The sequence below is a fragment of the Synchytrium microbalum genome, assembly GCF_006535985.1.
Source record: "Synchytrium microbalum strain JEL517 chromosome Unknown SmJEL517_scf0001, whole genome shotgun sequence".
NCBI classification, from domain to species: domain Eukaryota; kingdom Fungi; phylum Chytridiomycota; class Chytridiomycetes; order Synchytriales; family Synchytriaceae; genus Synchytrium; species Synchytrium microbalum.
In genome coordinates, this window is record NW_022158350.1 from 1,574,592 (window position 1) to 1,598,793 (window position 24,202).

Consider the following 24,202-nt stretch of genomic DNA (forward strand, 5'->3'; position numbering starts at 1 on the left):
TACAGTAACTGATTAAATCGATTAAACTGTGATCATTAACACAGCAATTGTGAAGAGACCCAAATACGAGGAAGTTGAGCTAGGCCAGCGAATAGCATCAGAAGTAATGTCACTGATGAGAGGACTTGCCGACGGCGTCGCAGTGGGACTTGTAGATGATAGAGTAGACTTTAAAGACAGAGAAGGGGTAGATGATGGTTTTACAGATGGTACGACTGATGCTTGAGCTGTGGATGCTGTTGGCGATACTGTTGCACCATTACAACCTCCAGGAAGGGTGCAAGAATTAAAGACGGTGTTGACGTTCTTGTTCATATACCATTGAGAATCACCGATGCACTATTTACGTAAGAAAGTATATAAGATTCTTGTCACATTCTGATAGTAGTAACAGACTAGCGTACCTGAGGAACAGTCATGAGCTGATTCTTAATACCGCCCATCTTTATGATCTCTTGTAGTGCAGCGACAGAGGTACCCGACGTAAAAGTTGAGATGGTGTGTTGCAAAGAAATGAATCCTTTGGCAACATTAAACCAGCTTCTGATACGAGCCATGACTTTCTCATAATTCTCTGGCGTAGCAGCTACATCTGCGTCAGTTGAATCGTATGCGGAATCCCAGATGATGATTTTGAAGCCTAGAGCTGCGATAATCCCGCGGACTCTGTCATCAATGTCACCATATGGTGGACTGGATGGGAGGAAAATGGTGAGATTTAGCAAATGAATACCCAGCATCGTCGAATTATTACCGAAAGTAGCGGGTAGTAAGACCAGTTACTTTGTAGATCATAGCTTGAGTATACATGATTTCAGCAACGATTTGAGTGTTGGTGAGAGACGTCATTGGACTAAATGGGAAACGGGGTTAGATTATACCACTACCAGCGCCAGAAAGTCGAGTCCTTACTGATGAGACCAGGAATGGTGAGCAATGTGCATATCATTGTTGGCAAGTGTTTGAAGAGTTGCTGCATAGTAGGTGGCTCTAAAATAAAGGTCAGACGAAGTTCTGCCGCTTCAGAGATAGCACATCATACGTACTGAGATCCAGTAACGAAGAAGGTAGCTTTAACTTTGAGCTCATTCAGAGAGTCCAAAATCGATATGCTGTCATTGTAGTTCACACCATTGACGACATTCGAAGTAGGTGCGTCATCATACTAGTTGAGTAACAAGGCTGTTAATAACGTATCTGACAGAATTGGCCAGCGATCACTTACAGTCAAACCCCACTGGTAGTCCTTCTGGCAATCGATCACGTCCGTGGCACGAACACACCCATTTAATGGCCAATAGCAATTGTTCACAGCATTGTCATGATAGACCACATTCGAATACTGAATGTACGTTGAAGGCAATATGGCAAGAATGTTGGGGTCAACGACCGAGTTGACGAAAGCTAGGGCATCGGTGACAATTTTATCACTGAGGAAAGCGCCGGTGATGAATATCTTCTCATCGGCACTGGGATACGCCTAATTATAAAGATTGGATGATGGATTAAGTATTTTTTTGAGTGTTTCATCTTCCGCGACATTCGATCCAACTTACAACTGGTTGCACGGGAATTGCCTGTGGATATGGGACTGGCACTGTAATCGTAGTTAAAGGTACAGAGATGACTGCTGGTGCAGCTAGTACAGTAAAGATGGTGAGAAGAGAGGACTTGATTTGCATGTTTCAAGTCTTGATGCACTTGAAGTTAACTGAATTTGATGAATGCAACGAGTTCATACCTCAAAGCTCTCTTAAATAGTACCCATTTCTTTCTTCTTTTGCTTAGAAACTTTGATGCTTTGAAGTGCAAAGGTGCTTTACTATGCATATAACCGCTGCTCTTCAACATTCTTTCTTTCTGCTTCAGGGGTTTGTCAGTGGAGAAATCGAGGCTATGCTACTAGTAAGTGAGCGGCGTCACTCTCATAAAAGTAAATATTAACGCTGTATTTAACTCTCTCTTGGAGTCTATTCCGTTACAAGTAGATTTTTGCACCAACGAAAAGTACCTTCGGAAAGTGATTTCGGTGTTTCAGGGCATTCAGTCCAAGCATGTACCATTGGAGCACTGATAAATGCGTTGATATGTGCACAAAACTTCAATAGTGATAATTTTCGAGTCTCGTCGCAACTTTGTTCTTGTACCTGTACACTTTGCGTAATTGACAATAAACTGATTTGCCCTCTGAGACGGTTTCGGTAATTACAACAGACTAAACAAAGATGACCATGCCTACAACCAAGCTTTAGTATCATTATATCTTTGAAGCCAATGGCGAGGTGCAGCGAAAACATCAGGAGTGCTGTCCTCGTTGTTTTTCTGCTCACAAAGCTGTTCTATCGACACAAAAAATCCCGTATGTGTACTGAGTTTTGAAGTGTAGGCGATAATAAGGTTGACCACGTCTTGTCCTGCCCGGTGTCCTCATCAGTTTTGTCGCGATCACTGGATTAAGGAAAATCACGCTTGCCCAACTTGCAGATATGAGTATGAATTTGAGAGTGAGCATATTCAACAATGGTGTCAGATCTGGAGATGAGCCAATAGCCTCTAGTAGGGTCTACAGCGCGGATTCCTTCTTGTGACATACCGTAATAAATGTTGAATTTGAAGTCTGTGAAGCAAAGACACATCTGTATATCCCAGTGGCTTTTATGGTGTCGACACCCTATCTCACCATCCTCATCGCGAACTCGATCGTGTTGATAATGCTGTTTACTATGATCTAAAATACAGTTTTGGTAGAAAATTACAATAGAATAGCAGCGACGAAAACTCGCCAGTAGCGTCCAATCACCCTTGGATGGCATACGTCGAGTAGCTTAAATATCTTCGTCAGTCATCTCAGCACACATTTCTATTTTACAACTTCTTCTTGATAATGACGCTGAAAGAATGGCAAAGTTGAAAAAGAAAAGGATAGATTCAGAGCAGCCTGCTGACAGGATCGACACTGAAGTGAGTCGCTCTTCCTTGGATTCGAGAGACTGTCTGTACTGCTTGAGCTCACAAGTTTTGCTTTATCGCTGAAAGAACCAAACTCTACCGCCCGAATTGTGGATCATCATTCTGAAGCATGTAGATGTCTTTGCACTATCGAGAGCGACTCGGTTAAGCCGTCAATTCCGTGATATCGTCGCGCAGGCAAGTAAATCCAATGACATCAAAAAATCAAGATGCTTGAAGTTTGTCAACAAGTTCTGGCCATTTTCGTATTAGAATCCCGACTTATGGACGATAAATCGAACACGAACTTGTCCGCAGTTGACCACACCGCCTCCGTTTCTTGAAGAAAGGGTATACGTTTCTCTATGGCTGTCAACAAAGTGCTTCAAGTGTAAAAGGAGACCCAGTCAGATATATCATATGTTTTGCCTTCGATTATGTGATGAATGCATTCTGTCTTCGACGAAAAGTGAGGCTGAATTGATGGCACATGGATATGTGCTGGACGATTTTCTTGGTGAGGATTCCTGTCTGTCTCAACATGTTGGCTACAACCGTACGCTTACGATCCTTTGAAGGAATTCCAACATGGAATGCTCGGTTTATGGTATCAGACGTCCGCTCAAATCGTCAAGCCCGTCTCTCGAGTCAGGACGATTCTTGGTTGACGGAAGCAAAAACAAAGCAAACGACGCTGATGGAAAAAACGGAGGTCATTCTACGTATGAATTTGGAAAATCTTCGGGCCCAGAGAAGAGTTGAAGCTCAGCAGATCGAGCAACGGAAGCAACAAGTCTTGGAACGAATAGGAAAAGATAAAGTTTTGACTGGGTGTATCAAATATCTTCATCATTTTCCATCATATGTAAAGTTACAGGACGCATCGGTATCATGGACAGTATTGACCTCATCGATTTGGTACACTATACGTAAAAAGCTGATCGCTGAAGTTGTGAATGCAGAAGCAAATTATAATGCTGTTAAGAAGTCACAATTCAAACAGATTTTACGACATGTTATGCCTCAATGGCTGGTTGGTCAATTGGATATCAGTATGATCCATCCTCAAGCCATCGACTCGGATTGGCCAACAGGCGAGGTACTTTTCGGAATTGAACGTATCCGCTCAATTTGCCTGTGCTCACACCTTTCAACCTCAATTTTAATTGGTAGGAAATTATGAGCTCGAAGATGGCACAGGAACTCATTGATACCGTGGAAGATTATAGTCGGAATCACTTTACACAGATCGGTGCGATTCTTACACCACTTTGGAACGAGAGCCTTATCAAATCTGTAGAGATCCGACTCAAAGTCATGAGCCACCTCCATATTCAAACTACATCAGAACTGAGCGATTTGTTGATCGAAATAGGATGCTGTCAAAGCAAGTCGATCAAGCTAAAATCATATGCAGATCTCCGTCAGCATATGTTTACTCGACATGGTGATGATTGGACGTCTATAGGGGTAAGCAAGTATGCGAGATGAGAAGCATTCTGATTCATTTGAAAGTTTAGAGGTCTTCAACATATTTTCGCTCTAGAATGACATTCGATTGTCACTGCCCTCGCCACGGCAATATCATCCAGAAGGGCTTGTCCGACGAGCATTGCAGGCTATGGGACTAGGGTATGACGAGGCTCTCACCCTGGAATCAACACATGGGCCCTTCCTTAAAGACATGACAACACATAAAACCCGTATATCTCGAGCCATCAATCATCTTGAGGTCGTAAAGGAAACGAGAATAGCAGGCTTAAGGCATTGTTTTGCCTGGATACCTGACAAGGTGGTAAAAGGATTGTCAGCTCGTGTTGGTGTAGATGCTCATTGGAAGCACCTGCATGGAACTTCGAATCGATTCGCATGTGGGATTTGCGATGATGATACACCACGATTATCGTTTTTGCAACTGAGTGAGCATTTTCAGGTGCTTCACCATGTCATGAATTTGGCAGACGTAATTGTCTTCCCAGCTGCTACATAGTTGTTTCTTGTAGTCTAGATCTATATATGTACAACGAGAAGTGCTCTCTATGATATAAACGACCAATCATATAGCATCTATTTCGGAGAAATCCAATCGTCAACGGCCTGTAGGAATTCATTTGGCTTTTCTGCTTGCACTAATGAGATGTTATCGGTTGTCAGCTATGGAGCAAGTATTTGATCTGTAGCATTCAAAGAAATAGAAACCACATACCCCAATGTCCAGCATCAATCTCTCTCACAGTCAAGTTTGGGAAATACTTCCGAATCGTGGGATATGTTGCTGGATTAACAAACTTTGACTTTGTACCGACTATTAGCAAAGTAGGTCCTGTATATTCTGCATCACCTATTGCTACTGGGAACTCCGAGATTGCCTTTGTTAGATACTGTTTCAGGACGGGCAAGTTCGGCCTCAGGTGTAATGAGGGAAATGGATCCGATTCTCGTTTCAAGTTGGTCAATAGGAATTTCCTAATCGCTACATTCTACGAAGAGTAATCACAGTGAGGCTCGTTCAGGGTTATCTAGCTTGTCGAGACATCTTACAGGAGCAAATGGCAGCATTATAGCCTCAGCAGCTTGATTCGAAGTAACCTTAGCCTCCATAACTTTCTCCAACCCCACCATGTAGCGTTCAATCCAGTCAATTTCACTCTTGGGTTCTTGACGTAACGGTGAAGCATCTACTATTACTAGTCGAGCTACAAGTTTGGGATGTTGAAGGGCAAATAACATTGCTGTCTTGGCACCCATACTGTGACCAATGACTGAAACTCTCGGTAACGAGTGAGATTCAGTAAAGTGCCTGATGTCAGCCGACATTGCATTCAGATCATGTATCGGAGAATGAGGTGATTCCCCCTATAGTGTTTGTAAGTGTTGGGTGAGCTGAAATGAAGCTTCTGACAGTTCGACATCCCACAAGCGTGGAGTGATGTAAAGATCTGCCAGTTAGAAGCTACACGTACATGATTCCTCAAGTCCTAACACGAGAACGAGGGTAGTAAGTTTCCAAATTTTCGTACTTGAAGTTTTGCAGATTTGGAGCTTTGAGAACTTACAACCGCGTAGACAGGAGTTTGATAAGTCTCTGCTAACTTTGAGCTTAGCGAACCCCAATTTCTACTGCTTCCAAGCAGCCCATGTAAGATGACAAACGGTTCAATGTATGGTGTTGATCTTGATTCCAGATTTGACTTTTTTGTTGAAAGTCTAAAGCTCAACTCCACAGGGCTCAAGTGCGCGACAGTTGATAGAAGCGAGCGTCTCATTCCCCAACCGGCTTCCAGCAAAAAGCTAAAAACATAGAAATCAGCTCAAACATAGAAATCAGTTGTTCGTTTGTAGCAATGGAGCGCCACTTACTTGTATTGTATGGTTCTCAAACGGGCAATGCTGAGCAAGTGAGTGACCGAGTTGTGAGGGAAGCTCGAAGACTTCACTTTAGTGCAAGATCAGCTGCTATGGATGACTTTGATCGAGTAGGTTCAATGACCCATCTATTCCGTGTTACTGTTACTGAAGATATTTGGCCGTTCTTCGATGCATCTTGAGTGATTTTCGACCTGACTTCTTCAACATCTCTCATGTTTACAGTCAGACTTAGTCAAGCAGAGACTCGTCATATTTGTATGCTCAACCACCGGTCAAGGAGAAGAGCCAGATAATATGAAGGCAAGCAAAGCAAGATATCTGCGATTTGAATATCTCATAGCTGAACTGACTAGAAATTGTTTCGACCAAACAGAGCTTTTGGAAGTTTCTTCTACGACGGAATCTGCCTTCAGATTTATTGAGCGATCTGTCATATACTGTTTTTGGACTAGGTGACACGTCATACCAAAAGTAAGATGTCGGTGAGCTCTGACTGGAGCGACGATTATGACATGACTGACGCACTCACTCTTGTCAGATATAATTTCCCTGCAAAGAAGCTCTACAAGCGATTAGCACAGTTAGGAGCTCGCTCAATTTTATATCGTGGAGACGGCAATGATCAAGACGATTTGGGGTAAACAATCGCTATGTCAATTCCCCAGAAGTCAATCTGAGTTTTTTCCGCTGTCTGTGGCAGTATCGACGCTGCACTAGATCCGTGGCTAGAATCACTATGGCAGAAAGTCTTGCAAATGTTTCCGTTACCTGCTGGTGCAGATCTCACCATGAACGATAACAAAACGCCTACGCCAAGTTATCACATACAGTTTCTTGATGTGAATGGGCATGTTCCATCTATAGCATCACCAGATACTCCTAGAAATCCATCATTAAAAGCCACAGTCAAGGTTAATTCTCGAATCACTGCACAAGACCATGACCAAGATACTAGACATTTAATATTTGGAATTGATCAAGACCAAAGGTTGGCATTCCTTTAGATTGCGAGTTCTGTCCTTTGTTCCAGAAATTTACCACTGTCGTTTATAGATACCATGCTGGAGATGTGATGGTGATTCGACCTCAAAATTTAAGGACTGAAGTTAACGAAGTTATCACCCATTTTGGCTGGGAAGATGTTGCTGATAGACCAATTCAACTGATACCTTCTCGAGCAGGTGAGAAAATCTTTGGTTATCGTGAAGACGATCACAAGCTCAAAAATCTCGTCCCCCCAGACATCCAAGTCCCAAAAGACATCCAGCAGCCAACTACTATACGCACACTCTTGATTAAACATTTGGACATCTTTGGTCGCCCTAGACGGTACTTTTTTGAACTGGCCTCGTACTTTGCTACAAACCTACTTCAAGCTGGCAAACTACGAGAATTCGCATCAGCAGCTGGCCAGGTATCAGTTCTCGCGTCTTGGAACCCTTCCGAAAGCATACTGAGTCATTCTGGGGGTTCTGCTAGAGCGATTTATATGCCTATTGTCATAGAATGAGACGGACGACATTTGAAGTGCTTCAAGATTTTGCTTCTGTTGTCTTTCCTGTTGATTATCTATTGGATTTGATGCCAATGATGAGACCTCGATCTTTTTCCATTGCGTCGTCTCTCTCTGTAAGCTCAGAGATCTTTCAATTTTGTCTTCGTTTTGTCTCACTGCAGATACTCTTTGAAGGTCCACCCCGGTGAAATCCATCTGTGTGTCGCTATTGTAGCGTATTACACCAGAATGAAGAAGATACGGCATGGTGTTTGTACGAGGTGGTTGAGTACACTAAGTTCTGGAGGTACATGGGTGGAGGAGATTGTTGCTTTTTTTGTTGGTGTAACAACAACTGATGCTTTTTAGATCAATTTGAGTACAATGTCACAAAGGGACCATTGAAACTACCGGCTTCTATCGACACCCCGGTGATATGTGTGGCACCAGGTAACAAATCATTGTTCGAGACTCTTTGACGCTCTCGGCTCTTCACTCACATCATTTATGTAGGAACGGGAATTGCTCCAATGAGATCTCTAATTGAAGAACGAATATACCAGGGAGCTATAGGTAAATGAATGGTTGGAAAGAGGACAAAGAAACGTACAAACCTAAGAGCACCTTTCCCAGACAATGTCCTGTTTTTCGGATTCCGGAAACAAACCAAGGACTTTTACTACAAGAGTGAATTCGAAATGTATTCGAAAAACTCTCAACTGGTTCTCTTCACAGCTCCATCCCAAGATCAGGTACAGACTACTTTCGCTTCAAGCTAGTATCAACACACTCACCCCTTTTTTAATTTTAGGACCACAAGATATACGTGCAACATCGCATGGGTGAACAAGCATCTCTTATATGGTCAGCTCTGAGTGAAAAGAATGCTTACATCTTCTTGTCAGGGTATGGCTTAATTCCGTGGGGGTTTTTTCCTTGCTCATAACCTTGTTGTTTAGATCATCCACAAGGATACCCAAAGACGTCACAGACGTTCTTGTACAGATTTGCATCAAGCAAGGCAGCATGGGTGAAGCTAAAGCTGAAGCATTTGTAGCGAACTTGCAAAAGGAGGGACGATATGTGCAGGATTGTTGGGCATAGAAAGTGTGAATTCATATAGAGGCCTTTTATTGATAATTACTATCACGAACATAATGTCCATTCCACATCAATGTAAGCAAAGTTGGGTTGACTGCTAGAGCAGATCTTGTCACAACATAGGAGCTATATCAGATCAGATATTAAATATTAAATATCAGGAGACTTATATACGTAAACCTGCATAAATCACGAGAAAGGTGCTTAATTGGTCATGTCGTAGATTCGGCGTCCCTGCTTGTCAAAAGCTTCACAAAAATACAGCAAGCGTAAAGGAGAACACCATTACACGCTATCTCAAGATGTCTGAGTCATATCCAGACCCCAATATCGAAGAAGAGGATCGAGACGAAGACGAGCAAGAATACGTAAATTCCTTCCAATTCAAAAGCTTCCAACTCTGAAGAGCAGTGACTGTTTTTCTGCAATTGTGACTATTGGAACTAACAATGTAACTATATCATCATTACAATAGGGCACGCAAGGCAAACAAGGCCTAATCCTTATCATTGATGGCAGTCCAACAATGCAAAAGGCCAACAGTCCAACAGGAGAAACACCATTCCAAGTCAGTCTCAAGGCTGCTTTCGTGACTGCCAAGAACTTTCTCCACAGTGGTCAACGATACTATGGACTGATGATTTATGGAGTCGTGAGTTCTGTTTCGACAATATCTCGTGAAGCTTTGGTGTTGAGGCTGTTGCCTGTTTTTGATACGGTTTCGATCGGTCCTTTAGAACGACGTCAAGAACTCTCGAGACATGCCAGGCGTTCATGTGCTTTCAGACTTGCAAATACCTGATGGTGATATCATAAAACGACTTCATGACTTGGTCAAGAGTAAGACTATTTCGTCAAAGCATGATGTGGCGACTTGATAATTGACTTTGATGTTTTGGAACAGGACCTTCTGTTTCCGGAAATGAAAAACATTCTGCTATCGACTCTTTGGGAGGCTCTGTTGATCAAGTTGACTTGGACAAGGTCTTTGATATGGCGATTCGCTACTTTAATGAACCGTGAGTTTCGTGATTCTTTTCTGACAGACCAGCACTTTAATCATACGATTGTTCGTTTAGCGACATGAAGAAGAAACTCTCAGATCGCAAAATATGGGTCTTGACAAACAATGATAACCCATTGCGCAATGATCCAGATCGCGTCAAGACCACCTACGCAGTCGCCACAAAAGCTCAGGATGCAGAGGAAGCCGATATTGAACGCACCCTCTTCCCATATCAAACTGCTGATGGTCGAGAATTCGACCTTGGTCGATTCTGGACGGTATGTCGTTTGGAGGTTGCAAACAAGAATCATGTTGTCGTTCACGAAACTCGCCCATCTTAATCAGAATTGGGTCAGTTACGATGAACACGGTGTCGCCTATGTACCTCAGACTCGAACTTATGAAGAGCTCTTGCAAGAAATCAAACAACGCGAAATGGCATTACGGGTTGCGTTCCGACTGCCTTTCGTTATCTTTGATGACTTCACAATTGGCATCGTGGGGTAATGCTCCATTGCTTTCATTGACCAGGCGGGCTCATTTGACTCATTCTTGACTGTTTGGCATTCTAGATACAATCATCTCATCGAAGCCAAAGTGCCAACTCCAAAACAGGTTTCGAGGCAATCAGGGCAGGTGTTTAAGGCGAAGACTGAATACACCAACGTAAGCTATATTGAAACTCTGCTCTTCAATGACCTTATGTAGCGGATACGAAGCAACGGTGTCTAATTGGACTGGTCCTTTTAGGCCGCTGGACAAACTATTGCTCCTTATCAAATGAAAAGTGCTTATGTTGTGGGCGAAGACAAGGTTAGTCGCATTGGTTTGGCGTTTGGTTTCGGATTTTGATAGGACACGACACTTCTTTAACAAAGATTTTCTTGGAATAGATTGTGTTTGATAAGAAGGAAGTGAAGGACACCAAGAACTTTGGTGAACAATATCCCAAGGGTCTCGTCTTGTTCGGATTCAAGCCTATGTCGTTACTCAAGCCCCAAAACCAACTCGATCACTCTTCTTATATTTACCCTGACGAGTCGGTATGTGTCGTTATGGAAAGGGTTTACTCGTAGATATGTTTCTCAAGCCAGAAATCACATTCTATAGAATCTTTTGGGTAGTTCATCTGTATTTGCCAATTTACGAGAATCAATGATTCGAAACAACGTGTTTGCTGTTTGTCGAATGATACAAAAGGCTAATGCAGCTCCACGTCTTGTCGCATTGTATCCAGAGGTAAGTGCATATCAGCTTTTACTGAGGTTGCAGAAGTCTTTTGTATCTTTCCAATAATTCAGCTTTGTAATTGCAGTTTTGATTTATTTTTCTCATCACATCTTCCGCTGAACTGACACAGAAGACCACCCTTGGAAAAGTCGATGCTCATGGAGAAAGCCCTCCTGGTCGGGGTTTCTATGTAACCCCTCTACCATATGCTGATGATAAGCGATCACCACCATTTGAAAAACCTGTCAAACTATGTAAATATCGTCTTTTTGGCACCAAACATTCCTGAGGCTTGAACTTGAGATTGAGAACACTTTTTTCCTGCTCCATCTAGTGCCACCAGAATTGCTTGATGCCACATCTGCAGTAATCACGTCACTCTACCATGCTGGTGAATACCCGTTCGACGAGTTCAACAATCCTGATTTGCAAAGGCATTATGCGCTTGTAGAGAGCACGTTGCTCCAAGAACCAACAGAACCTGTCAAAGACAATACATTGCCTCCAACCGACGACATCTACGAACGTGCTGGAACATCTCTCAAGAATTTGAAACGAGTTCTTGCTGATATATGTCATGGAGAAATGGATGTGCCTGTGATGAAGAAGGCCAAGATCGCCAAACCACCACTGACTTTGGCTGCTGCACACAAGGCTTTTCTCGATGGAAACGTAAGCAGGATTTGTGACAAAGGTTACAAAGGTCTGGATATGGCTTGTCCTAACAAAGTTCTCATAGTTGAAGAGCAAAACAGTCGAAGAGTTGAAAGGCTTGTCGTCTAGAGAAGGATGGACCAAAGCTGCAGGGTTGAAGAAGGATGCGTTGGTTGATTATGTCAAAGAGAAACTTGGTGAGGTCAATAGATAGATACATCAATGTTTGCAAGTTGTAAAATCACGATGTAAAAAGGTAAATAAGATAAAAGAATGTGCTTTCGCAGGTCATGGTGTCGTTTTGCGATTGTGCTATGTACTAATTAGTCTCAAATGCTTGGGTCAAACATCGCGCGGGTTGCGTCCATTTGTTCTCACCATTTCTTCACATTACAATCCCAGCCCTTTCAGGGCTCTAAGACAACAAGACAACAATTTTCCGCACCACGTAGCGTCTCTCCTATATCTGAAGCCACAACTCGCTCTATTCGCTGCATTACATGTCAAGCTGTCAAGAAAAATTGAAGCGCAACAGTCTATGATGTGGAGTCAAGCTTTTAAACAGCTGTCAATAGAAATATCTTGGTAATTTTACAATTTTTTTATTTCCTACAATGCTCAGTTTTGAAACTCTTCTTCGCTCTAGCTTGAAATCATCAACATCAGCTTTAGCCAAAACCAAAGTAACCCAGAATCAAGCCTGCGTCGAAGCTATCGTTTGTGACAATAAAAAAATAACACCATTTCAAAGCATTGAATGGTATCTTTTCTCACTAAGTAGGGCCTCATCTTCCTTACGAGATATGGGATGTCAGTTTGACAATAGCTTCAAGGAGCTCATTGGCAAGTATGGCCAGAACTTGCAAAGGTATGAATCCCATTGCAGTCAATAAACCTGTACTATGAAATGGGCAGTGTAAGTGGTCTTCTCAAATTCATCCGTTTCATTCTCGCTAATCCATGAAATACAGCGCGACAACACCCGCTTGGGTTTGGTCCTCAAAACCTTCCAAAAAAGAAGGAATGTGAATGCATTCTGACGATTGAGGAGAACGAAACAATGTCAAAATCAGGATTCAGCCAAGACGTGTTCGCTAACCTGCTGGATTCATTGAGTTTGTCAGGGCATGATCTTTTCAGTGCACAAGAAAGTGCTTCTGACCAACAAGCTGAACGCTCTCCAGAAGATATCGAGGATGCAGTCATGGCACGTCTCATGACCAAGGCTGAGCAGTTGCTGAGAGCTTGTAAACAGGCAACTTGTGTAAAGCTGTTTGGAAGTCTGGAATTTCAGCCTTTGATTCGCTTCCTTCCGAAAGCAGTAAATACAATCGACTGTCGTCCCGAAGCCTTAGAATCGCCAGAATTCGCAGAATCCGCTGCAAAGTCACCATCTATCAAACATTTACGTGTAACATCGGTTGATTATATATGGGAGGATGTGGCTGTTGCAGCATTTCTCGCCCTACAACGACTTGAAAGCTTTCATTGTTGTACGGGCGGTGAATTCCATGCAGGTCACGTATTGGCGGCCTTGGAAACCAACAGCAGGGAGCCGCTCCATTCACTGAGACTCTTCTCAGTTGTTATCAAGGACGTTACGAGCTTGGTCTTCTACAAAATCTACGTACGTTGGGTCTTAATAAAAAGTACTTTGAATTAGCTGTTTCTTCATTGTGTCGCCAAATGTGATGAAAGTAGAAGTTGGTTTGGCAATCACACTTCCTCGTACCACCAGATGCTTCAAGATTTCTACTCTTTTTGGAGATTTTCAAGATGCTTACTAGGAATGGTGGTATCATCAAGCTAGGGCTAGGTACTTGCAGGCTATTGGATTTAGGAAGGATTTCTTACGGTGAAGTGTGGTTGCGGTTGACTATGAGAAGGTGCAAGCTACTCGAAAGGTATTGTCTTGTTGGCTTCGCCACTCGCTATGATGTCTGGTAGATACAGCTTCATGGCCTACTTATGCAAAAGGCGTTTGACGTTCGAGTTAGAACACAAGGTAATTGATAGATTCGACCCTTTTTCTTTGGTTCTTGTTTATCCTAGTAGGATGGACGATAAGGATACTGTGAACGTGTTTGAGGTGGAGAGGTGATGGATCGCTTGACCATTTACATCGTGAGCAGTCCGTAACTCTGTAAAAGTCATGCAAACCGATCCTATTTATATAAGAAGGAACCTTTCTTGCGATTCCTGAGGTGTGATTTGCGGTGTTTGACTTTCCAAACTCGTGATAAATCGTCAAACACAATGATCCTGTCACCCCGAGTGAAAGCTGGAGCTCAATTCCCTCCGCAAGTAATTGACGTAAATGGGCAAATCATCAACGTCAAGGAAGAGGCTTCTACGAGGATCTTAATCGTTATCACTTTAAAAGTAAACACACATGTCTGAAATCTCGCTTTGATCTTATTCAAACTCTTCGTTCCTATCTGAAACGGCAACTATCGTATACACACTACTATTATCGTTATTCACTAGGCGGTTTGGTGTCCAGTATGCCCTGTATTGTTGTCTCTATTAAGCTTCATGGGTGCTCAAACACAGGCATCAACAACAAATTGGATCGACCCATTTGGTGACATTTCGCCAGCAGTACTACTGCCTCGTCAGGAATGAATCTCACGAATTGAATACATTAGGTCTTGGTGAAAGGACTATTGATGAAGAGGAACGGAAATTCCATTCACTCGTTTTGCAACAGGTTTGTTCAAACTGTGTCCCTTATGTGAGCATATTATTTGACACATTTTCACGCATGATTAGGATGCAAAATTTATGGTCATATGCCCAGGACCACGAAGTGAAATCTTACAAATCAGAGACACTGTCGACTTTAGAGACAATTGCTTCTTTGTCGAGGATGTTGGTCTGAGCATATCAAATACACTTGGAATTGTAATGAACCCACCTGTAGGAATATGGCCGGGTATCTTGCATGTGAAACAGAATTGTGATATACAAACAATTGAATTGGGGCGTAAGTCATTTTATGTAAAGCATTTCAAGATACCCAAGTCACCCAGTTTCTTATCTTGGGTATCTTACGCACTTCAATATGTTTTAAGCTCACACCAGGTGTGTCTATTAGGAGGGCCGGGTCATTATGGGGAAGTCGCATTGATTTCATATCTTGCGAAACTACGACTTCTGACGGAAGGACTCGCACTGAATAACGCCAAGACACTGCAATACATAACAACAACTGCGCTCCCTTCCATCCCGCAGATTTATGACTATCCAGCCCGAGATGGTCTCCCGCTTGAAATAATGGAGCTTATAATGGAGCAGCTCTGCCACAAGGATCGCAAAACGGCGTCTATGGTCTGTAGGTCGTATAGGACGGTGGTCAGTTCCGTGTATGAGCAAGAGTGCAAAGTGCTATTGAAAAAGTTTGCAGAGGGATTGCCAGTTTACGAGAAGCAGTTTGTACGTAATGGCTTTCGTACTGATTCGGGAAATGTTTTGGTAAAACAAATGACGGTCACGGATATCTATAAGCTTGATGAACAAGTCGAACCTGTGAAGACGGGAGCTGAAGCATTCCTCGCTGTCTTCTGTCGCCTAGAAAGCTTGTAAAAGTCAAACGAATCTTTATATTTTGAGGCTTTGCAGTCTCGTAGATTATTATGCAATAAGTAAATATAGTTCAAAGTATCATAAATCAGAAGCACGACCACGCGTTTTTCAAATTCGGGGGTTGTCTCTCAAAAACACAAACGAAAACCCAACATTGATCCAAACGTCGACTGAAAAACAATACCCAATGCGGTATGAGCACCACGTCTTCTGTAAAGGTTGCTGTACGAGTCAGGCCACTTACGGCTCGTGAAGTGCTTCAGGAAGAGGCGAAAGAGTGCCTATCATATGTGCCCAATGAACCACAGTTAATCCTGACGCAGCCATCCTATACTTGGTCAAACTCTGAAGGAAAAGATTTAGGTCCAGTTAAATCATTTACTTATGACCATGTCTTCTCGCCGGACGTTGGCCAAAGTCTGTTGTTTGAAGAATGTGTCCGATCTTTGTTAAACAATTATCTTAATGGCTTTCACTGTACGATTCTGGCTTATGGACAGGTACTATTGACTAGCACAATGAAAATTATCTTGGATTGTATAATTGATCATACACTTCGTATTCAGACGGGATCTGGCAAAACATACACTATGGGAACTGGACTGGATTTGCAGGCTGACCCAGATACCACAGGTTTAGATCTGTTTTTAAAGTTATTTCAATTATCAAGATTTTTACAATTACTCATTGATCTGCTTGAAATAGGCATCGTTCCTCGAGCCATCCATGTCTTGTTTGAAACTTTGCGAGCAAAACATGAAGGAAACCCTGAAGGATTTAGATACTCTGTCTATGTTTCTTTCTTGGAATTGCACAACGAAGAATTAGTCGATCTTCTCAATCCTCGACGAGCGTCCACCTTGTCGAATCTAAGCACGAGTGTAGAAAAAGGTTGGGGTGGACTCACAATCAGAGAAGATACCAATGGGAACATTGTATGGTCGGGTGTACGAGAAGAAGAAGCCAAGACACCGGAAGATTGCCTAGGGTGCGCTCATTGAAATGGCTTGTTTCGCAGCTTTACACTCATTGCTCACATTGTTATCTTTGATGGCCAGGTATCTGGCGAAGGGAAGTCTTTGCAGAACTACTGCATCTACCGACATGAATGCAACATCTTCACGGTCGCACGCCATATTTTCTGTTACGCTAAAACAGCAGATATGGACCGCCACTGAGAAGGACGATCCAACACCAGTAGCCAAAGATCCTGAAACACCAGTAGCTGGCCTAATTGGAGTGCCCGACACCTCACCTGCCATGAAGGCGCAAGATCCTTTGATTGTGAATCCACGCACACATCCAGACGGCTCTTGGCAACGACTGAATTCAAAATTCCACTTTGTCGATCTCGCTGGGTCTGAACGGTTGAAAAGGACAAATGCCGAAGGTGATCGGTAAGAGCATCGATGCTTTGTTTTTGCTGTCCTCTTTTATCTGTTCCTTCGCAGACTCTTTGTCTAAATTGGACGTGTCCTTAGAAAAAAGGAAGGTATATCCATAAATCAGGGCCTCTTGGCGCTCGGCAACGTTATATCAGCTCTTGGAGATGAAACACGACGTGCCTCACATGTACCATATCGAGATTCGAAGCTTACTCGTCTATTACAAGACTCGTTGGGGGGCAACTCACAGACCATGATGTTGGCCTGTGTCTCTCCAGCAGATACCAATATGAACGAGACTAGAAATACCCTCGAATATGCAAATAGGGCCAAGAACATAAAGAATCGTGTCACAATCAACCAAGAATGGAGTGCTATTGGAGCCGCAGAGAAGGATCGAGAGATTAGAGCCCTTAGAACCGAAGTATCGCATCTACGCACTCAATTATCTACTCTACGATCGCAGGGTTGGGGTGGAGAAGAGGCAGAAAGAAGTGCTGCCATAGCTTCAGCCTTCCATGGTGTCCATGAGCCCGAAACTTCATTTGCTGGAGCTGGTCGAGAAGACTTAGAAGCCCAGATACAAAAGCTTCTGTTGGAACGTGAGTCCAAAAATTTCGAACATGAACGTCTTCAGTTTCGCTGCCAACGGCTGCAAAATACTGTTAATGAGCTTGCTCAGGAGGCTAGTATAGCAGCAGCTGAACGTGATCAAGTGTTAAATGGCTTGCACGTCTCTACTCCCAAAAAGAGTCGAATAGTAGTCAGTGATGGAACTCAAGTAGTAGATAGCGAGGAAAATGATGAGAAAACACCCACTCCGATACGACGAATATTTGGAGCCAGCACTCAATTTACAGTGGAAGAGGGCAACGTCAGTAGTCGTGGCATTGGGTCGATCCAAGAGTCTAAACCATCTCTGGATTCTTTTCTCGCTTCTCATAATCCTGCAGACGTTTTGCCAGCAGCCTTGATTGAAGCCTATAATACAACAATATACGACTTGAAACTAAGACTCTCTGAATCTGAAGATAAAGCAGCTTGGTATCATGATGTGGTCGTCAAACTTGGTAAACCTGTTCGCGTGGCAGGTCAGGCACCAGTTAGTGTCAGCCGTCAAAGTAATCGACCTCCAGCTCCTTCTCGCACTGGTATGTCACGTAATAAGAGCCATGAAGGATTGCCTTCGAAGAGACACGCTGGATCGAAATCCGAAGAGTCGATCTTGTCCGTATCTAGTATGGCTCGTAGTGAAGCCGAGGGTCGCAATTCGGCAGAGGTCAGTATGCTGTTGCTTTGGTTGACCACAGACTGTTCAAAAGTCTAACATTTGACATTTTGATTAGATTATTGCCGAAGATGAAAGCCATCCTGCCGAGAGTGATGAAGCACAAGATGATGAAGTTGCCTCTGAAGCAGAATCGGCAACAACTGACGATATGTATTGTGTCGTCCAAAAGATCCAAGCCGACATTGCCGACCACGAAGCATTGGCATCTCGTCTAGCTCGCAGAGAGTCTGAATATGAAGCTATGAGAGGTGCTTATGAGTCCAAATTACGTGCTCTGTCAGATCAACTGGTCCGTGTAGAACGAGAACGAGATATGGCCATGACGAGAGCAAAAGGCGAAAAGTCTGTTGACGAAAAGCCTGGAACTGTTGCTCTCAAGGCTCGTTATGAAGACCGTACAAAAAAACTGGCTGCTGAGATCTCTGAACTCAAGAAGAAATGGCAGGCAAATAAAAAGTCAATGACTACGGCCAGGAGTGAGAATGAATCATTGATTCGTAATCTCAAGGCGTCAGTAGATGCTTTGAAATGTAGGGGTTGTTCATCACACAGTCGACATTCGCACATCTTTGGCTCATGTTTCGCTTCCTTTTTTAGCTGAAAAGGCCAAGGTCTTGAAAAAGCTGAGAGAGGAGGAAATGCGCGTACGCGACATTGCTGCCTCCAAAGATCGAGAATTGGCAAGTGTTCTTCGTCGAGAACGCCAAGCTGCTGAGAATGCTAAAAAGATGGAAAGGAACAATCATCTCCAGGTGCGTTACAGCTGACTGCTCAATTTCTCCTGAATTTTCCCAGTCTGAATTACTTGTTTTATCGTAGCGGATGATGCTCAGTCGAAGACCATCAGAAGAAGTACACAACAATAAACTCAAGAGTGTCCTGTCAATACTTAAACGATCGCCCAGTGCGAATAAAGTCCTGAAACGAGAGCCATTATCTCCTCGACGACATGGAGCTACTCGCCGTCTACCAAGCTCAGGCAGCTCGTCATCACTGCTGACGAACAGATCGGGCTCACCAAGACCCAAAACTGCACCATCATCTCCAAGTTGGACTGCTGGTCTAGGGATACAATCGAGCGTACCACTCGATACGACTGCACCTATAAGCTTGAGAGCCCAATTTAAGAAACAAGTATTGGATGCTGAATTATTGTCTTTTGTCAAGTCACGTTTGAGACAACAAGACTTGGAAACGGCCACATCTAGTCGAATCAGACTAGTTGGAGAGCTTAAAGAGCTTCGTGCGGAGCGTCAGGTAAGAAATTCAAGGTTTCTATTGAACCTCCCCATCTCTTATTTTTTCGCTGGTTGGTCACTAGCTAACTTCGTTTGAACTCTTATTCAGCGCTGTGTCGAAGCAGATATTGCAGAGGGTATTCCTGAACGACCACAGTATATGGACGAACGAATTCAACAAGTAGAATCCGAAATCTCCACTTTAGAAAGTCGACTGAAAGAGTGGAATGCAGACGGCATAAGTATTAAAGATACCCAAGAGTCATGGCAAAATGCTGTAAATTTGCTCCAAAGTCTTGAGTCATCAGAGAAGCAAGTGGTTGCCGAACTGCTAATGTCGGACTTGTCGCTTCTCATGACTGTAGATCATGAAAGAGAAGTAAGAGTAAGACAGGCTGAAGCAGCAGCAGCTGAGCTAGGAGTAGCTTTGGCGAAAGCTCGAACTGATGCTAGGAACGCAGCATTAGATTACGAAAGTGAACTGGAACGTGCACGTCAAAAGCTGAATATGGATGATCCAGAGATGGAATCGGTATTACAACGAATCTCAGAGTATATGCAAGAAGCTGAACGACCGTTCAGCCCGAAACGAAAAACCAGTAATTCTAATCTCCCTGACTCGGACTCACCACGGCGCCGAAGAGTAAACACATCATATGTAAATGAGTCAGCCGAGCTGCTCAAACGACTATCCAGATCAACGTCACCGACCCACGGGCCATCTTCTATTGATACCCCATCGTATAAATCGGAAATAGAACGACCCAGTACCCCCACCAAAACCCGTAATCGAGCACCTTCATGGACTTATGGCAACAACCCATTAGACATGCCAGAGAATAAACGAGATGGATCTCTCGCATCTGTAGAAGTATCAGAATCTGTCTTGCAAGGTGGCTCTGCCGAGATACAGTCTGCAAGTAGTGAAGACGCAACTCAACGTAATAGTATAGCGATGCTGCCTGGCACCAATCCTGGTAATAGTAATCAATCGTCAACCAGTGGATTATGGTCTACAAAACCTAAAAAAGCTGCTGGAGGAGGCATGTTTCTCAATGACGTATTTGAAAGATTGGCATCGTCGCATACTTTGGCATCACAAGCCAAAGTCAAGGCGACACATCTAGGTGTGAATGAGAGTAGCGGTGGTGGTGTTGGACCAGAGAAATTGGATATTGTGACAACTTCTGTTAGGAAACTAGGACCAGCTGAGAGATCGCTTTCAGTCAATACGCCAGTCCCATCATCATCAAATGCACCTGCTGAAGAGAGTGTTTTGGATGGGTGAAAACTGGTTTTTTGAAAATACCTTTGTATATATACACACCAACATGTTGTAAACCACCAGTAGACCTCTTGCATGTCCAAATTGATAAAAATATACCGTGATGTACATTGCAATATCATTGACCAATGAACTACCTGCCAGAGGACTGCGTGAAAAACCCGGATGTTCAATAGTCACCCGCTAACTTCAACTCTCTGAAAAGAATAACAGCCAAGCAACCACAATACCAGCATAGATAGGGATATAGTAATAGCGTGTATTTTGAACATATTGTTATTTTTAGAAGCCCTTCCATTGTCCTTCTTCAGGAGGAGTTTCTAGTGGTTCCCATACCTAACAAAACATTCACGGTTACCAAACCATTCAACAAATCCAAATGCAAAAATATACTCAATACCTTCCAAGCCTCCATCTTTGGAATCAACGCCAACTCATCTTCAGCCTGCTTTATTAACTCTTCAACCTGTCCAGCATTAATCTGAGCTTCAATCTTGGACACGTCTTCTTCCTTTTCGACAATAGTTAGACGGTGTTTGGCTAGTGATTCGGCGGATTGACGATACACGGATTCTTGTGGGAGGCGTTGCGATGTGTGGAGGATTCGTTGGTAGAGCTGGTTGATTTTGTTGATGTTTTAGAGGTATAAAAGGTTAGTGAGGGAGTTGTGAGGCATGTGAGCTGGATGGCTTACAGAGATGAGAACTGGTCTAGGGTTTGGATGGACTGGCAGGCCGTAGAATCCTGTTGTCTGATTCAAGAGAAACAAAGTTAGCAAACATTTTGAAGTTTGTGAGCGAACTGGTAAGGGAACGGTCAGTAACGGAAAGCATTTACTTCTTTGGCTTGTAATAAAATCCTTGTAAGCCTCATCGTGTATCGGTTTGTATCCTTTGTCTGCTTTGTTGATTTTGCGTTTCACCAGTTACAGTCTCGAAAGAGTCTCGAATCTCGAAAACGCAGAAGCTGGGAAAACGCCATCAACCAATAATCACTTCCAAATCGCAAATCATTTCTTCTAGAAATAATCTTCTTTACACTACTCACAATAAGAAACAGCACAAACGCGTCGCAAGTATGCCAAAAATTACGAAGAGAAGTTCTATTGTGGTTATTTTTTATTATAGCAAAATTTAAACTATACCTCCAGCTGAGTTAACTAGTCAGCTTTGCATTACACTACCACTACAAGAGAGAAATCAGAGTTAGCATCTAGACAGACGGGAACGTTTTGAGAGCCAATCACATTTGGCTTACCCCACTCGAAACCGCTGCTCCAAGCCAACGTGCTACCTCATAAGCATTATTCAAGACATCATTGACTCGGTCACCTACAGTATATTCTTCAGGTGCATGAGCAGATACATAACTTTCATCCTCGTCTTCACGAACAGCTGGACTATTTCCCGTAGATTCAGGTCCTGCGGATGATGGTGGTGGTGATGGTAGACTCGTTGTTGGCTCTTGGCCGGTTTGTTCAGACGTATGTTTTAATATAGGTAATATCGGTAACGGAGCATTGGCGACAATTGATGTTGAATTATTAGTAGGCGGCTGATACGATCCAGGTGCTGCTGGTTGCATTGTTGGGAAGTCAAAGGTAGCCAAGGTTGCAGGAGCCGAGTTTAACCTGTCTTGTTGGACTTGGGTCGCCTGTTGTAATGCTAGTGACAGTTTACCAGTAGACGTTGTTCGCTTCAGTCCACCTAAATTACCAGACGAATTGGCATATGTCAAAGCGGCAGGTACAGCGGGCCCTGAGGGCAGATGTTCTGATGGATGAGACACAATACTGAGATTGGGTGATTTGCGGACATTGATATATATTAGCCCTTCATTCTCATCGTCAGAGTCTTCAGCTGTCGTGGGTGTACTTAATCTACGTCGAAGACTCTCACTTATAGCAGACGATGGATGTGGTAATGGTTGTTGTGGTAACGGTTGCGACGACGGTGGTGTATCAGTTGATGGTGATGGTGAGATACCTCGTATTGGAGAGTTTCCCCTGTTTTCTATACCATCAAACTTGCTACCCTTTGCAACAAAGTAATCTGGTTCATCGTCTGTTTCACTCTCTGATTGATCAAACATGGGTTTTTTGAGGCCTACTATATTACGTTTAGGTGTATCCTGTATACTCGACTCTTCACGAGGAGACGGTTCTTCGGCTGAATCCAACAAGTCATTGACCTCGACCCTTTCAGAGAATCTTATATGTTTTGCACTATCAATCGAGTCTGGAGAGTCGGCCGTTCTTACTCGAGGTTTTTTACCAGTTCTAGAAGAACGACCTCGTTGTTGTGATTGCTGTGGAGGTGACGACGATTCGTCTTCTTCTATAGGAGATGTCTCTTCAGGGACGACTAGGCTAACTCGAGTGTTGGCGGTGGTGGTTGTAGCAGTAGTTTGGTCCCATGGATTGACACGGTCCCATTTTGCAGAAGTCCATGTTTCACTAGTTACCCTAGGTATCATTCCTTCCTTGCTTACATATCGGGATGGGAAATCAGACAAGTAAAACAATGCCCCACGACCAGTGGGAGCCGGCGGCGATGGGTCACGGGAAGCAAAGGCCTGCAGATCTTCAGGCCTCAGATTACCACCATTGGCTAGATACTTTTCTCTCAACGCCAACCATATATCGTCTTTTTCCTTGCGTTTCTTCAAAGCAGGCCTTAGAGGGGTGCCATCAGCAGCTAGAGCAGCGGCATCTTTGGCAATGTTTGCACCCATCATATTAGCCTTTTCAGCTAGATCTCGTTCTAGAGCAGCAGCCTCGATGACGGGCAATGGTTCGTAGGAGAAGAATGGTCCATACAGCCAACAAACGTCATTATCCTTTTGCCAATTAAGGATGCTGGGATCAGCGGTTTTTAGATTGAACTTCATCTGGAAGAATTTACGCCATGAAGCATTTTCCAATCTATATATAAATAGAAATCAGTATCGGTTGGAAGGTGAATGTCTTTGACATCAAGTCTTGTGACCGCAACATGTGCGTGCTGACATTTCTGAAACAAGAGGTCGACAGCAGTGATCCAAGACATGATTGAATAGTACCAGCTTTCCACTGTGCGCATGAGTGTATCTCGACGTCCACTCTCTTCGAAACATTATGGGTTGATGGCGTTTGACATACCTCCGTCCGTTGATGATTTGGTCCTTATGTTTGGTTGCGTTTCGCCAGCAACTATGGAGGTCCTGAATGTTGAACTGAGGAATTTGAATTAGAGGTCAGTTTGGTTGTGTCGTCAGTCAGTTATTAGATTTTGCAAGCAGTTTGGGCATCCTTCCTGCATTTCCCGATTCTGGGCAATATACAGACAGCAGGAGGAGGGACTTACCTCGTAACTCAGATAGTCGACTGCTTCAGCGACAGGGGCCATTCACCGGTGGGTCTCTGCGGCTGTCTCTCTTGGAATTGCTTGCGGTTTCGTATCTTGTTTTTGGCTGTGAGTGGTTTGACGTTGACGATTTTCGAAAAAAGGTCGAAATCCGCATTTGAAATCAAATCAGTGGGGATGGTCAGGCAACGTAAAGAACTTTCTCGTGGCTTATTACCTATACCACTTCTGGTCGTCTTTGAGAAGCGCGCAGCACAAAGATAACATCAT

General features: G+C 43.4%; 7 protein-coding genes across 7 annotated transcripts; 4 read left to right on the forward strand and 3 right to left on the reverse strand.

The window, feature by feature from the left end:
- Nucleotides 1–21: 21 nt before the first annotated feature.
- On the reverse strand, nt 22–1,682 carry SmJEL517_g00396 (uncharacterized protein; the record flags this gene model as incomplete). Its single annotated transcript, XM_031166325.1, has 7 exons — nt 22–339; nt 405–693; nt 755–853; nt 913–990; nt 1,047–1,165; nt 1,226–1,480; nt 1,557–1,682. 7 exons carry the CDS (start codon nt 1,680–1,682, stop codon nt 22–24), a joined length of 1,284 nt encoding a protein of 427 aa, XP_031027732.1.
- Nucleotides 1,683–5,016: 3,334 nt separating this feature from the next.
- Nucleotides 5,017–6,532, reverse strand: SmJEL517_g00397 (uncharacterized protein; the record flags this gene model as incomplete). The annotated part of the gene is made up of 7 exons (XM_031166326.1): nt 5,017–5,078; nt 5,156–5,429; nt 5,491–5,805; nt 5,913–5,927; nt 6,006–6,240; nt 6,310–6,339; nt 6,387–6,532. The coding sequence occupies 7 exons, from the start codon at nt 6,530–6,532 to the stop codon at nt 5,017–5,019; spliced, it is 1,077 nt and encodes a 358-aa protein (XP_031027731.1).
- Nucleotides 6,533–6,794: 262 nt separating this feature from the next.
- On the forward strand, nt 6,795–8,917 carry SmJEL517_g00398 (uncharacterized protein; the record flags this gene model as incomplete). Its single annotated transcript, XM_031166327.1, has 11 exons — nt 6,795–6,955; nt 7,019–7,306; nt 7,372–7,499; nt 7,560–7,732; nt 7,798–7,947; nt 8,009–8,120; nt 8,183–8,263; nt 8,327–8,386; nt 8,447–8,565; nt 8,625–8,719; nt 8,773–8,917. 11 exons carry the CDS (start codon nt 6,795–6,797, stop codon nt 8,915–8,917), a joined length of 1,512 nt encoding a protein of 503 aa, XP_031027730.1.
- Nucleotides 8,918–9,216: 299 nt separating this feature from the next.
- On the forward strand, nt 9,217–13,663 carry SmJEL517_g00399 (uncharacterized protein; the record flags this gene model as incomplete). Its single annotated transcript, XM_031166328.1, has 15 exons — nt 9,217–9,282; nt 9,390–9,566; nt 9,652–9,754; nt 9,819–9,933; nt 9,994–10,198; nt 10,266–10,423; nt 10,493–10,586; nt 10,671–10,733; nt 10,814–10,963; nt 11,031–11,159; nt 11,281–11,404; nt 11,485–11,822; nt 11,890–12,001; nt 12,929–13,431; nt 13,592–13,663. 15 exons carry the CDS (start codon nt 9,217–9,219, stop codon nt 13,661–13,663), a joined length of 2,409 nt encoding a protein of 802 aa, XP_031027729.1.
- A 397-nt stretch (nt 13,664–14,060) lies between these two features.
- SmJEL517_g00400 (uncharacterized protein) lies at nt 14,061–15,389 on the forward strand (the record flags this gene model as incomplete). The annotated part of the gene is made up of 5 exons (XM_031166329.1): nt 14,061–14,186; nt 14,292–14,388; nt 14,453–14,514; nt 14,577–14,790; nt 14,902–15,389. 5 exons carry the CDS (start codon nt 14,061–14,063, stop codon nt 15,387–15,389), a joined length of 987 nt encoding a protein of 328 aa, XP_031027696.1.
- Nucleotides 15,390–15,583: 194 nt separating this feature from the next.
- Nucleotides 15,584–20,591, forward strand: SmJEL517_g00401 (uncharacterized protein; the record flags this gene model as incomplete). The annotated part of the gene is made up of 9 exons (XM_031166330.1): nt 15,584–15,889; nt 15,956–16,022; nt 16,095–16,377; nt 16,448–16,786; nt 16,871–18,053; nt 18,121–18,595; nt 18,663–18,817; nt 18,885–19,322; nt 19,413–20,591. The coding sequence occupies 9 exons, from the start codon at nt 15,584–15,586 to the stop codon at nt 20,589–20,591; spliced, it is 4,425 nt and encodes a 1,474-aa protein (XP_031027695.1).
- Nucleotides 20,592–20,870: 279 nt separating this feature from the next.
- Nucleotides 20,871–23,974, reverse strand: SmJEL517_g00402 (uncharacterized protein; the record flags this gene model as incomplete). The annotated part of the gene is made up of 6 exons (XM_031166331.1): nt 20,871–20,924; nt 20,989–21,204; nt 21,283–21,339; nt 21,846–23,511; nt 23,728–23,801; nt 23,933–23,974. The coding sequence occupies 6 exons, from the start codon at nt 23,972–23,974 to the stop codon at nt 20,871–20,873; spliced, it is 2,109 nt and encodes a 702-aa protein (XP_031027694.1).
- Nucleotides 23,975–24,202: the final 228 nt, after the last annotated feature.